Raw genomic sequence first — 14,614 nt, 5'->3', positions numbered from 1 at the left:
TCAGGGTGGGGCAGCCGGGGGCCGCAGGATGGCCGCAAGTGATCCTGGCGGCGTCACAGTCTGATTTGTCACGTATAGTTCTCCAACCTGGGGCCTCTTGAAGGTCGAGGCAGGTGACCTGAAACTGCCCTGGCACAGGGAGCTCCAAAGCCAGAGCAACTTCACCCCCGTCTTCGATTTTCCTGCATGTACCTAGCGTGTCACTGTGCGCCCCTGAGGGCCCTTCTCCCCACTGTCTTCTCAGAAGCCATCTTTGAACTATTTTCTATTGTCTTCCACCTGTGTTTTTATTTCGTAACAGGCTGGGTTTGGGACTGGTTGCTGTGAAAACCAGAACAAAAATCTCTCTTAGTTGCAAAAGTGAAATTGGCCTACAGGTTTGAATATAGAATAATCTTTGATACTTTGTTTTAATTATTAAAAAATCTCAGGCCAGTTCTGTTCTATTTTGCATTTCATAATGTCTGAAAATCACCTCGTAAAATGGTCTTTGTTGTGGGAGTTTTAGAAAAGTGTGGCCCACAGTCACACTTTGTGACCGGTGTAGATTTGACAAGGTCCACTCTTGTCACCTGGTTAATAAGTCCTATTCCTCATGAGTGTTTACTATACGAGAATTGCGCATGTAAGAAAGTGGAGAGAGAACTACATTACTGTCGAAGGCAGTGAAATGACTGAGTATTACGTAAATGCCACCAGGAGGAATTTTTTTCTCTGTGTGCCACACATTAGCAGAACTGTTAGATTTAGTGCCAGTTCTAGCTGGGATTTATTTCATTGGATTCACAGATGTGCTAATTTGGCCATTTATCTGGGCAGTCAAGGTGTGTCATTTTTTTCCCTGGGAGTAAATGAGATGTATGTCTAAGCCTTTCCCTTCAGTAGCCTGGAAATAAGCCCCAGGTTGGAAAGCTGGCAAACGGCGTGCATACACCTTTGGGAACAAGAGCCGGAAGCCAGCAGGCTGCTGCCGACGGCAGTGCCCGTTGGGCTCCGGCCTGTGAGGGGGTCCTCCCCAAATCAAACAGGCTGGCACCGTGAATTTGCAATAGGTCCTCGAAAACCAAAACACGACGGTCTGTCCTTCTGGTTCGAGTGTTAAATAGATCACACCAGTGTCGGGAGGCAGGGAAGCGAACGCGCAATGCCTGCCGCCCACCGAGGACTCCCACGCCCACCTGTCCACCCTGTCCCGTTGCCGGGGCGCTGGCTGAAGCGGGGGCTCCTGAGGCCGTTCATGGTGACAGAGGGCGTTTCGGTGCAGCGCGGTTTTGCCAGCACCTGTGGCTGTCAGATATTGTCGGGGACATCGAGTGCCTACCAGCACAGTGGCCCCCAGACATGTCTGACGGCGCCAAGTATTTCATGAGGGGAATCGTCGGCAGGCTCAGGCCAGACTGGTTTCTGATTTAGATTCTGCCTCTGCATTCGGTGCTGAGAGCTGACGCTCCAACCTAACCCTGTCCTGCCTTCCCTTTGTTCCTCCCGTGTCCTTAGAAGCAGGTGTCTGATTCCGTTTTCAACCTCTGCACCTCCCCTGAGGTGGCAGGAAGCCAACGTCGTGCTCACCGAGCTCCGTGCCACCCGGAGGGGCTGCTCTCGGACCCCCGGATACACTCACCGAGCTGCCCCTGTGACTCTCTGCGCCTTTTTACACTTCCCTGTTCCTGAGTGGCTTTCGAAACATTTTATTTCCACTTTTGGATCAAGTGCGCGTCCCCTTGTGCCAGCTGCTTGCCTGGCTCAAGAAGCAGGTCACAGCCCCACCTCTGTCCCCATGCGCGCCTCGGTGAAGTGGCCCGGGGCTCTGGGGCAGGAGCGGCCAGAACTCCGGCCTGCCAGGGGCGAGGCGGCCGGAGAGGAGACTTCGCTTTCATCAGGCTCGCGGAGACGTGGCCTGAGGAAGGAAACACAACCGACCGTCCTCAGAGCGTCTACTTAAATGTGTCATTGAGGCTAAGAACTTAACTGCACAGGCCAATTATTAAGAAACAAGGAGGCATTTCTGCCATAAAACATCATCATTACAAACAGATCAAAACCAGGGTCTTTTTCCAAATTGGGGATATTTTGAAAATCTACCTGGGACCTGCCCCATTCGACCTCATTAGTGCTTAGCATTTTGGTCCCGTGCCTGGGTCCACACTAAGCATGACTCAGCTTTCTCCTGGCTTTTTCTGGGAGAAGCCATCCTATTTATTTCCTCCACCACGTCACGCCTCCATTTACCAGAGGCTCGATATATACCAGGCACCCTGCCAACCCCTGGGAACCCCGTGGAGAACAGGGGTATGGATTTGGTAGGACACGGCAGGCAGACAGGGACGTGCATGTCAGCTCCCTCCAAAGTGAGGGCAAGCGGTTGGAAGGAGGCGTTACTATAGTGACGAATGCAGTGTGGGGGTCAGAAAAGCGATGCTGACCTAGGAATTGGTCCAAGGACGAGTCCTCCTTTGCCAGAGCACAGAGCTGAGTCCCGGAGGCAGGACGGTGCGGCGCCGCTAGGGGCGCTGCTGGCGCTTCCGAGACGTGGAAACCTGAGTGTGTGTGTTCTCTCGGGGCCCGGGGACGAGGCCCGCGAGAGAGGAGGGATCGAGAGAGCGGAGATGCGCCGAGAAGAGACGCCAGGGCTGAGTCATGGAGGGCCTCACGTGCCGTTGGAAGGGCTTGGACCTGGGCCGTTTGGTCAGTGACGCGGCCAGAGCTGGACTTTAGAAGGGCGATCCTGTGGGGAGGAGGCACGGAATGAAGGAGTCCGTTGATGTGAGCGGGTTCGAAGGGGTGTAACGGAGAGGACTTCGATGTCTGATCAGTTAACATGGTTGCGTGTGTGTATCACACACATACACCACACACACACACACACACACACACACACACACAGAGGCAGGGGTCCTTTCCTCCCCACCCACCGAGATGGCGAGGAGGCGCTGTAATTGGGGGAAGCAGGGCATCCCTCCTCTTTTGGAGACTCAACTTGAAAATTGGGGGAGGGTTGGGTTTTCCCCCCGGAAGCAGTGACCGGAAGAGGACCCCCAATAGATTGTGTGCGCGGCACCCCAGGTCACCTGGAGGGTGACCTCATTTCGGTCTGCCCTCCCTCCAGACGGCACTCAGGGGCCAGATACTTGCATTTCAGGGGTAGCGGTGCCCCCAGAAACCCTGGCCCCGAAGGCCGGCCCCGGGTAACCGGACCCCCTCCTGCCGGCCTGGACCTCGAGGCCCAGGAACCTGCTCCCGGCGCGGCCTTCTGCGCAGTTCCCCTGCTCCCAGTAGCTCCCCCTGGCGGAGGGAGTCGCCTTCGGGAACAGCGAGGAAATTTTGAGAGCTTGATGCTTCTTAAGTCTTCCAAACAAACCCAGTTCTCACAACAGTATCTAAGGTGATTCTTACTCTCAGACTGGAGACTAACTTTGGTTTCTACTTTAAAGTGACCTTCATGGTGAGGTATTCCTAATATTTCTACCTCTACAATATAAAAAGGATATATATACACACACACTTATGTATATATATACATATATATGTACACACACACGCATACTTGCAGGGTCTGGCAGAAGTAACGCCTGCTGGAGTGTGGTTGGTAGGGTAATAATATGGGTGTCATAATTTACAGTTTTCATTTGAACATTTCACCTAAAACGTCCTATGGTGTGCTTGAGTGTGATATTGTGATGTTATAGAATGACATGCTTATGATTTTATAACAAAAGACGTTGTCATAAAAAAGGGGCATGATTTGTGCTGGACCCTGTATTTTACTATGTTGGCTACCTGGGCCTTTCTAATATGGAATAGTTCTTTGTCTGTTTGTTTGTTTTATGGTTTCTTTAAGTTACTGGTTCCAATCTTTTGCATCATTTTCTTTCCCTGTCTTCTCTTCTCATTTGCCTCCTCCTCCCCCGCCCCCAGGGCAATGACGGTGCTTTGAGGGGGAGGTATTTGCTCTGCACCTCCCTCTAACGACCGACCATAAAGTTATAGCTTAAGTTATCCTGCAGGGAATGGATGTATTTCCTCTCCCCCACCCCCCACTAATGCAATGGCGTCCAGGCTAACTTTTGTGACATACCCAAAAAGAAAAGAACACTTTCTACCCTGGCTACTTTCCGTGATATTGAATTATTTAGCAACTTTCCTCCAGAAATCACTCTTGATGTTGTTCAGGTACACACTGAATATTCTGGAAGAAATTGGAGGTGGGCAGAAGGTCAATGATGACATCATCGTCAGCTGGGTCAATGACACACTGAAGGAGGCAGGGAAGTGTTCGTCCATCTCCAGCTTCAAGGTAAAGCCCCGCCCACTGCTCCCAGCCACCTGAGCCCTACACCTGTCGTTGCGTTTCCTGTCTGTCTTACAGTGACCCTAAGTGTGAGGTATTCCAGGCTCCTCCTCCCCAATTTTGATTTTGCTGAATGATCCATCATGGCTTTCATGTTCATGGGCCATGTCACTGACAAATTTCTTGTCCCTTTCTCCTGTAATAATTAATTTAAAGACTCCATCGTGTTTGACATACACTTCAGGCATTGTTCTTCCAAAGGAACAGAAAATGCGGTAATATTGGCAAAAGGCACACAGCTGCACAATTCAGATTGTTAACATTGTGGTGGTGAAGTATAAGATGCTAAAAGATCTCCCGTGTACTATTTCCTGAGAAAAAGCTGTTGTGTGCTTGTATCCAAATCCCATTTTTATTCGTAACAGCGTTATCTTTTATTAAATTTCTTCACTCGTGTTTTATACGTTAGCTGGATCCTTCCTCAATGGGCCTGTGCTCTTGACTCATGTGGTAAGGTCTGTACCCCCTTAGCTACCTTGTTCTGGTTTAAAGGCCAAGAGTGGGAGGAAGGACCTTTCGGAGTTGTACTAACAGGGTCAGCGAGGCAGTTCATCATGATATCAACCCTCTGCTTCAAAAGCAAGAAAAAAGCTTGAAGCCCTTCCCCACCAGAAAGGGCAGAAGGTACCACTGGGTTGGGCCGTACCAGGGTACGCTCACTGAGCGGCCCCTCCCCGTGAGCCCATCGCAGGCAGAGGCCACCTCCGTCCCCTCCAGCTTACCCGCTTCCAGCTGGGTGGCCGAGCAGAGGAGCGAAGGCTGGGGGCAGACACAGCAAGTCCTCCCGGCAAGCCCCCTACAGAGGTGGCGGAAGGGGCAGGGAGGGGCACAGGCGCATGGAACGCACCCTGAGCACCGGGGACTCCTGGTGTTTGACGTCTCACCTCACCCTCGCAGACCTCGCGAAGCCAGCTTTACTGTTTTCCTCACTTTACATGGGAGGAAACGGGGGCTCAAGTAACCCCTGAGGTGGGCGCTAGCGATGGCTGGTGACCGTCCATCAGAGAGGAGAGAGCGCCTTTTTCCTGGGCGTGAGGTTGTAGAGCGGAGTGTGTCTGAGGTCACTTAACCGTGGCTGTGAAGTGACTGGTTCCGTCGCCCAGGGTGCATCTCTCTGTAAACAGCGGCTCCCGAAACCCACGAGGCCCCCCTTCTGGCGTGTTCCCCTGGGGGTTCACTCTCAGGAACGTCTGACAGTTCTTTTGCTCCTTGTTTCTCTCTGGGCTAACTTTCTCCTTCCCCTCATTACGTCATTTCAGGATTGAGTAAGTAAAAAGGACCGTGAACGGAAGCTGTCCAATTAACCCCACATTACTTATAAGTGAAACCCGTCAAAAAAAGAACACAACCCACTCTTGAGCAACCAGTTTGCTAATAGCCCCTGTCCCTCGTCATCCGTGAGCGCGGCCAGTGGCTGGCCCTTCTCTGCCTGCCAGCGCCGCCACACGATGGAGGGCAGAGAGTAGGAAAGAAGGGAAAAACTCAAATCTCTGTATTTTTCATCCCTTGTGCTTCTTCACCAAAACTTTCTGTGAAGACAAAAGCTGAGGATAATGGTGGAAATCAGATTATGATCATATATTGATTTTAAATTTCTGGCAGTTTTTCAATTACCCAGGAGTAAAAAAAAAAAAAAAAAAAAGATGGACCCCTTCTTATATTTTTTTCCCCTCCCCTCTGGCCACGGTCAGCCTGCTCTCCATTTCCATGTCTCCCATTGTATTTTTTTAAAATATCATTCTATTCAGAGGACCCGGCAGCCTGTGCCTGTGTCTTGCTTAGAATTGGTTCTGACCTGGACCCTCAAGGTCGGAAGTGTTTGGACTTGGCTGTGCTTGGGTGCAGACCAGCAGCTGCCTGTCCATGGCTGCGCTCACAAGGTCCATAGGAGAGAGGACAGATGGTGCAGACTTTTGTGCATTCAAGTGTGACCGTCAACATGTGTACAAAGGCCCAAGAAAGAGCCCAGGCTTTGGGGTGAGAATCCAGGCCTCAGTGCAAATCCCAGCTCCACCACTGATCAGCAAGTCTCATCACCTCAGAAACTCGCTTCACTCGCCGTACATTAAATTCAGATGCTGAGAAGTGAGATAACTTATTTCAAAAGCTGAAGGGATTAAGCAAACCCTCCCCCCCCCCAGACAAAACACTCATAGACACAGACCACAGGGTGGTGATGACCAGGGGGAAGGGGGTGGAGGAGGCAGAAGAGAGCCAAGGGGATAAATGGCGATGGAAGGAGACTGGACGTGGGGTGGGGAACACACAACGCGACATGCCGATGATGTACTATAGAATGGTACTCTTGAAACCTATGCCATTTTATTAGTTAATGTCACCCCCTTCAATTCAATAAAAAAGAAAGAAAAGAATTGTTGTGAGAAGAGTAGAAAGTGCAACCTACAATTGTAAAAAAAAATAATAATAATAATAATAATAATGCTGAGCCAACTCTGAGGCCCCAACAAATATGAGTTACTATCATTGCATTCAAGCACTTAACTGCCAACGCCGTGTCCCTGGACCTGTGGGCTCCTTTCTTTCCTTGAGGTCCCCAAGAAATGAGCACCTACCGAAACCCCTGTCCGACTGAGCCCTTGGCACTATCCCTGCCCCTCACCCCTGTGTAATCCCCCCAAGTGAAGCAGAGTTTCTCCCAGCGTCTTTGGCCTCCCCTCTGATGATTTCTCTCCAAATCGCCCTCCTCTGCTCACACCAGCAGTTATGTGAAACGATTCGGCCTCTCTGCTTTCCTCCGCATGTGCTGGCTGCATTCACTCTCTCGTTGAGAACGGTCCCTACCTGCCTGTTGGCTTAGGGAGCCGCTAGAGAAGCGCCTCTGCAGAAACCACAACTGGTTAGAAACTGCAGCTGGTGAGCAAACACCGTTGCATGTCCCAGGCCAGGCTGCATATATTTCATAGGCAAGAGGAAGAGCCAGCCCCGTCCCGGGAGCAAAGTAGAAGTAACTTGGGGCCCTACTGATAGCACCCACCCTTCTCTCTGTGCAGGACCCGAAGATCAGCACGAGCTTGCCTGTTCTGGATCTCATCGATGCCATTCAGCCAGGCTCCATTAACTATGACCTTCTGAAGACAGACAACCTGAACGATGACGAGAGACTCAACAATGCAAAGTGCGTAAATAAACTTGGGGTCGGGGGTGGGCGTGGGGAAGGCCCTACCCAGCAACTGGGTACCTATCAAGTATATCGCTTCTGCTTTTGTGCAAATGCTTTTGTTTTGCTACAGATGCTTGTCCTTCTCTTGTCTTACCGTGTCCCATCGTCACTATTTTAGATGCTGCGCAGTAGCCGGGGTAGTCTCCAGGTGTTAGAGGGGGCGAGGCAAAAAGCAAGTGTATTCTTCCAAGTGATGAGCAAGGCTGTATTTTCATAAAACCAACTATCTAACCATAATCTACAGGAGACTTCCTAAAGAAGTCTCCTTGTGCGTGGCAAGCACGAATAGAAACCTTTTAGTGCCCATCCATGGCTATGAATGAACAGGGGGCGGAGTTCAAGATCGGAGTCTTTGCCAGCTTGGGAGCAGCTGCCATTTGCTTTACGATGTCACGTGAGGGTCAGCAGGCAACTATTTGTGGGCCAGAGCTGGCCTTCACAAATAAAGTTTTACTGAAACACAGCCACGTACCCACAGCTGCTTTACTGCTACAACAACGGTGTTGCGTGGTTGTGGCAAAGCCCACAAACTCCAAAATAGTTGCCCTCTGGTCCTTTACGAGAAGTGTGCTGACCTCAGCTCTAGAGAGGCTTATTCTTTCCTTGGAAACGCAAATAACAAAATAACACAGACAAGGTGACTTCACAGAAGTTTATTCTCCCACAGTGTGGAGGGAGCAAGTCCAAGGTCCAGGCATCAGCGGCGTTGGCTCCTCCTGGGGGCTGTGAGGGGGAACCTCTTCCATACCTCCCCGCCCCCCCCCCCGCCTTCTGGCGCCGGCCAGCGGCCCTTGGCTCGTGGCTGCGTCCCCCGATGTCCGTGCGCGCACCTCCCACGCGCAGCCTCCTTCCCTGTGTGTCTGACTGCACGGGGCTCTCTTCCCCCAGCTGTGCGTCTGCGCCTCTTCCCCGTTTCTTCCAAGGACACCGGTGACATCGGATCAGGGCCCCACTTTGCTCCTGCATGACCTCGTCTTAACAAATTACCTCTTAAACAGTCTTATTACCAAGTAAGGTCAGGATCCGAGGTCCCAGGGGATAGGGCTTTTACATGCCTTTTTTTTTTTTTTTTTTTTTTTTTTGAGGGACACAATCCAACCCATAACACGCGTTCGGAGTTAACAAGTGACCAGTGCCCATCAGCCATGTATTCATAAAACACCCCAACAGTGGGGACCTGTGTTCCTGATAAGCTGATGTTTTAGCACAATCTAACCGAGAGAAGATAAGCAATTAAATGGCAATTACAGGGCAGTGGGTAGATGGTATGGGAGGCGGAGGACAGGGCACTAAGAAGGAGACAGGAAGGAGGCTGCGGCGCTGCAAAGCAAGCAACGTCCGTGCTGAGGCGGGTCAAAAGGACAGGTAGGAAGCAGCTGGACGCGTGAAGGGGGTCAGGCACTCTAAGCAGAGGGAAGAACACAGAGGAAGAACCAGATGTGTTTTTAAGTGACCTTGAAAAGAGCTTGAGTCTAGACATCCAAAGCAGGCAGGACTAGGTTTAAGGAACTTGTCCCAGGCCTTACAATTATTATTAAGTGGTTCTGCTAAGACTCAGAGTCTAACTTCAGGGCCCGGGTTCGTAAGCTCTACCCTGTAAGGGCAAAATACACAGTGACGCTAAAAATGGGCAAAAGGAATCCCATGAAGTCTTTACAATGCTTCTGGTGGCCAGATTGTGCGTGATCTTTGAAGCTCCATTTTTTTAAATTTTTTTTCTTATAACGGAAAACACATTTTATTGCATTAATAATGAATACAGAGGAAGAGACTGAGGGATGGGCAAGAAGAAAGAACAGGGGCTCTTTCGCCTGATAATTTAATTTGCTCGATAAAGTGAGAGTGACACTTGACTCTCCCGGTTAGGGGGGCAGGGGGTAACGGGGCCTTGGGCGCAGCGCAGAGTCCCTGGCGTCCTCATTGTAGGAAGTGACTAGACGGCAAACAGAGTGAACGAAAGGACTGACAGGTGGTCGTGCAGGCTCACTGGAAAGTAGATTGCAGCTAATAAAAAGTATCTTCCTAGAACTGTAAGTAAAGCAAAAATGCCCGGAGGCAGCTGTGATCACATTATGTATAATATAAAACTGGCTCTTTTCGTATCATAGCAGCCTAAAGAAAGACACATGTAAGTGCCCAAGGGTCAGAATGGGACAAGGAATAAAATCATGGATGTGTAAAGTCATTTTTCCCTCACAAATATGTTTTCCTAGTTGAAATGGAGTCGGCAGACCTTTTCTAGCCCGCGTCCTGCGCCCGTCCGATGGAGTTCTCTGCCGCTCCGTAGCCCGCGCAAACCCTCACGGTGCAGACATCAAACATGGACGCAGCTGGGAAGGTTTCAAAGGGCGAGCAAGACACTTGGGAGGCCAGGCCGCCAGGCCGATGGCGTCAGGAGCTTTATCGAGCCCGGGCTGGCCCCCAGGCGCGGGAGGATGTCCGGGCTGGCCCTCGCCGCGCCAGGGGCGAGCTCCGTGCTGTGGGCGTCACGCAGCAGTGACGCGTGCACCGAATGACCGTGACCGCGGCTCCCGGGGCCCCTCCGCCCGCCGTTGCCCTGGCTCACCGTGTGCTCCCTCTCCTCCCCGCGCAGGTACGCCATCTCCATGGCCCGGAAGATCGGAGCGAGAGTGTACGCCCTGCCGGAAGACCTGGTGGAAGTGAACCCCAAAATGGTCATGACGGTGTTTGCCTGCCTCATGGGGAAAGGAATGCGGAGGGTGTAAGGCCCAGCGGGGCGGGGCTGGAGGCGCGATGCTGGCCGCTTCACGCCCCGAGCTCGCCGGGAGGAAGGAGACGATCAAAGCCATTCCAAAGCTTTTGCCGCGGTGACATTACCCAAGATTCCAGAGTGGATATTGTCTGTTCGCCCAGGTAGCCTCTCCTGTATTTAACAAGTGCTTCCTTCTTTGCAACAGACCCCATCTCTTACAAATATTTTTTTACCACTGAACCTATTGCTTTTTCGAAAATCTGGAGGGGGAAAAAAAAAATACCCTGCTTCTCGCCATTAGTCAAGTATAGAAGCTGCATTGTTATTCATTTTAACGGGCTCTTCCAAACCAGCCCACCGTGGCTGCATTTTTGTTTTAAGGTGAGCTTCAGCCTGGTCCTAAAGCTTGGTTCTAGAGGCCACCACTGGATCTGTGACAAGCCTCTCCTTCTGTCCCCTTCTTCTACACTCTGTGTCCCTGGGACCTTGCTCTCCACGCCCCGAGCCCCGAGCCCTGCCCTCTCTCGGACCCGCCTCTGTAGGCCACCCTGTCTCCAGGCCATTTGGAGCGTCTGACAAATCCGTCAGACTCTCGGAGTCCCAGGAGTCTCTGGTAACCTGCAGAGGAGGAAGACTCATCATCAGAGCTTGTCCTCAGAACTAGGGTCCCATTTGTTATCCGTTTTTGGTTTTTTCAGCCAACAGGAAGCCTCTGTTTTTAACGCTAGGATCAGGGCTCAGACCAGACCTAACACCTTCAATACTGTGCCTTCAGATAGACTCTTGGTTAGATCCGAGGAGGATGCAATTGGGGAGCAAACCACCAGGGGGCAGCGTGGAGCCATAGCAAAGCCTCTGTCCTTTGGTGCTGCCTCTCCAGGTACTGAGCCCCGCCTGTTAGACCTCCTTCTTGGGGCTCAGGGTCTTGTGAGCAGGAACAACCCTGCACTGCTTTCCTGTGCTCTTAGTCTTAGCGTGTCTGATTGCTGCCAGGCCATGTTACCAATGTTTACTTTTTTGATACTGTAGAAGCTTTTTGCCACCCCCGAGCTCCCAGGGGACAACATATGCCAATCACCGGAGTCCCAGCCCACCCCCCAGGCCCCCTCACGCTTACCTAGCCGTACTCAGCAGATGTCAAGCTGGGTAAGAACTGGCTGAGTTGCTTTACGAAGAGCTAGTTTACTGGATATTTAAAGAATTCCAAAACAAAACCCGAGAAGCAGCAAACCGAATACACTGAACAATTTCCGTGAAAACCTACTGAACCCTAAAAAGTAGCAGCACATTGTGAACCAACACTAGACACTCCATAGCACTGGAAGGGCTCATCAGTGAGGTGTCTTCTTGTGGGGGGGGGGGGAGCCGGGGAGGGCGTCATGGAACCTGGCCACCTTTCAAAGCAATTGAAAGGCAGAACCCTGGACCTGCTCCTTGTCAGTGGGCTCCGGAAGCCAGTGTGTGGCTTGGGTAGCATCGGAATGCAAAGTCATTAGCTTTGTCTCATGCGACACTCACGTGGCCTCAGAAGATTCTCTTCCATCTGCCTCCAAAAAGAATGTTACTGCCTTAATGTTCGAAATCTGCCCAAATAAAATGTTCCTTATATTGGATGTCCTTTGACGGTTTTGTAACTTACTAACTCGTTCATTCAGCCGGCACGTCCAGAGTGCCTAACGCAGGGCCCCGCACCGTGGAGAGTTCCGGGGCCGTGCCTATCTGCACTCAGCTGCGGGGGACGGTGTTAAACAAATAAACCGACAGGCGTGGTGAGTGACTAACAAGAGCAGGGTGAGGCCGGCGCTGACCACAAGGGAAACAGTCTAAGACATATTTTGGCTGAATACAAAAGACTACATTGGAGGGAGTTTGACAAAGCAGCATCTAAGATGAGAGTTGAGACACAAATTCTCAGAAACACACCGACCCCAGTCGTGAACAAAAGCCAGCCTTGGGGATGGATGCAAAGCAGCTTCTCGGGAGATTTGAGAAGGGATCTTCTGGGTTGGCGGTGCGGGGGTCTCCACCCTAGCCTGGCGGGGCCTCTCGGGGACAGGGGCAGGGGGGCGGGTGTGCCGAGGGGTCCTGCTGCAGTGGCTCCCGCTCGGGGGCCCTGCTGCGACAGGAAAGCATCCGGCCGGCGCGGGCACGTTCTGACCGTGAGGCGCCACACACCCGCACGGCCGCCGCCTTGGCTGCACGAGCGGCAGCGCTCTGGTGGCAGCTCGTTCCTGGACATCCCTGCAGCTGCCCCACCATGCAAGTGGCTGCCTCGCCTGCCTCCCGGGCGGTGACCAGTATGCAGCGCTTTCGTGCTTGGACAGGTCTGCCGAGCCGGGCCGCGGGCGGAACAAGGGCCCCGGGAGGAAAACCAAGGCTCCCTGGGAGAAGAGGAGGCGCAAGGAACGCAGCAACCTTGGCAAGATCGTTTTTCTAAATTGAAAGGCTATTGTTACATTTTAAATAGCCAGAAATTAAAATGGTTCCAAAGGGCCTACAGGGGAAAGCAGACCCGCCTCCCACCCCATGTCCAGCTCTGTGCTTTGAAGGCGGCTCAGATCAGCTCCCGGGAGCCAGCTGTGTGGGTCTGTCCTTAAACTAGGGTTCGCTTGAAATCGCCCACGCTGGGGGCAGTCCCACCACAGATGCGATCTAACTCTCTAAATAGGGCTGTTCTCAGTCTCCAGAAAGCTACTCCCTCTGTTCTAGTCCCCGGTCAGCAGATACTGTTGCAGCTTCTTCTGTGTCCTCCGAGAAACATTCTCTGCACGTATCACACACACACACACCTTTGTTATTACAGACTATGTTACAAGCTTACTTATTACTATACATATCATTCTACGTCTCACTTTTTTCACTTGTATCTTAGAGGTGGTTCCACATTGGTGCATACAGACCTACCTCGGTCTTTTCAACAGATGCATAGTATTCTACTGTATGGGTGTGCTAAACTGTATTTAACCAGAGGCTTATAAATAGATTTTCAAGCTATTTCAATAGTTTGCCTCAGTGCATAGGGCCACGATAATATTACACCCACATACTGTGCATAGAATGTTAATCTTAATTTGGTAGGTACTCCGCAAGTTTCTATTCCAGCAAAGGTATTGAACATTGGATAGCAAAAACAGATTCTCCTCTTATTTCCTCAAATTATTTGACAAAGAACCCTGAACTGAGGTAGACCCTGGGGCTAGTTTCAACTTTTCCATTTTATGCCTAAAGAAGCAAGCTAATCCAGCAAGAAGATAATGTGTGCACACAGACAACATAATAAAAAAAAAAAACAGGATGTGATCAACGTTGTAACAAGGTTGTAAATCAAGTGTGGGCGCTCAGGGGGAAATGAGCTCTGAGTGGAGGGGCGGCAGAAGTTCTGTTCTCACTTGTGGGCACGTGGATGGAACGCTGGCTGCGCACTCTGGGTGAACTTGACATTGTTTTGCCCAGCACCTCCCTGCCAGCCGAACGATCAGACACTGGAGCTGACGAGCAGAGCAGGCCGCAGCCTGGACTGATCCTCTTGTGAAATCTAGTCACTGACGGTTTCCTAATAAAGTTCCCGTAACTCAACTCTCAGCTGGCAGACAGCGCTTCACCCCACGTCCTTGCCCTTCGCTTCTGTAAGACAGCCTACACCTGAGCCCGTGCAGGGACAACAGAAAAAAAGGTGTCTATTTGCTCCTGTCTCAAGTCTACGTCTATTTCATAACCTACCCCATGCGAGGCACAGAAACAGAGATGGTCTAGTCGTCGCCTACTATCTCATTAACTGAGGGACAGATGGCCAAAATAGTGGTAAAATCGGTGCTATCTGGTTTGTCAAAATTGGGAAGTTCCTTTTGTACAAGTATTTTGGTTAATATAGAGCGATCATGTATCAAGAGGGTTAGATTGCATGCAAATATTCCATTCGAAAGCTTTCTGTGCTTCAACATGGACGTTGACGGCTGAGTCGGCATTTCTGGGCTTCGCTGTCCCGGATGCTCTGGTACGAGTCCCAGAGGCTTCAATCTTTTTTGTTCTGAGCGCAGTTCTGAGGCCCGGGGCACCTAGAGACCAATTAAGATGCAGACTCAGCCCCTCCCCCAAACTCACTAAATCAGAATCTACATCTTAATAAGATCCCCAGAGAATCTGTAGGTACATTAAAGTCTGAGAAACAGTGTCCGAAAAGAGCAGGGGTTGTCTGAAAAGATCTATAGTCGATAGGCAGTTACACGAACCGGCTGTAGATGAAATGACGCTTTCCCAGTTACACGAGACTTGAGGGTTTAAAATAACGTTCCCCTCATGTTTTCCCATCCTCAGCCTTCGTGTGAAGTAGAGTGGCTCTCCCTCCTCTTGGGTGAATCCAGCCTTGCCCTCT

General features: G+C 51.2%; 1 protein-coding gene across 4 annotated transcripts in view; it reads left to right on the top strand.

Annotated features, from left to right (window-relative positions):
• LCP1 (lymphocyte cytosolic protein 1) overlaps positions 1 to 11,844 on the top strand; it is a 79,683-nt gene extending 67,839 nt beyond the window's left edge. For all 4 annotated transcript variants that reach the window (XM_054586526.1, XM_054586527.1, XM_054586525.1 and 1 more), the window contains 3 exons: positions 4,171 to 4,294; positions 7,360 to 7,484; positions 10,123 to 11,844. In XM_054586526.1, coding sequence (XP_054442501.1) covers positions 4,171 to 4,294; positions 7,360 to 7,484; positions 10,123 to 10,255 — 382 coding nt within the window. In that variant the 3' untranslated portion in view covers positions 10,256 to 11,844. The remainder of the gene's footprint in view (positions 1 to 4,170; positions 4,295 to 7,359; positions 7,485 to 10,122) is intronic.
• Positions 11,845 to 14,614: the final 2,770 nt, after the last annotated feature.

This window comes from Pteronotus mesoamericanus, unplaced genomic scaffold (genome assembly GCF_021234165.1).
Source record: "Pteronotus mesoamericanus isolate MK-2021 breed Mesoamerican mustached bat unplaced genomic scaffold, CSHL_Meso_final contig_94, whole genome shotgun sequence".
In the NCBI taxonomy this organism is placed as follows: domain Eukaryota; kingdom Metazoa; phylum Chordata; class Mammalia; order Chiroptera; family Mormoopidae; genus Pteronotus; species Pteronotus mesoamericanus.
Note: the sequence above shows the minus strand (reverse complement) of the source record. Positions and strands in the feature narration are given on the sequence as shown.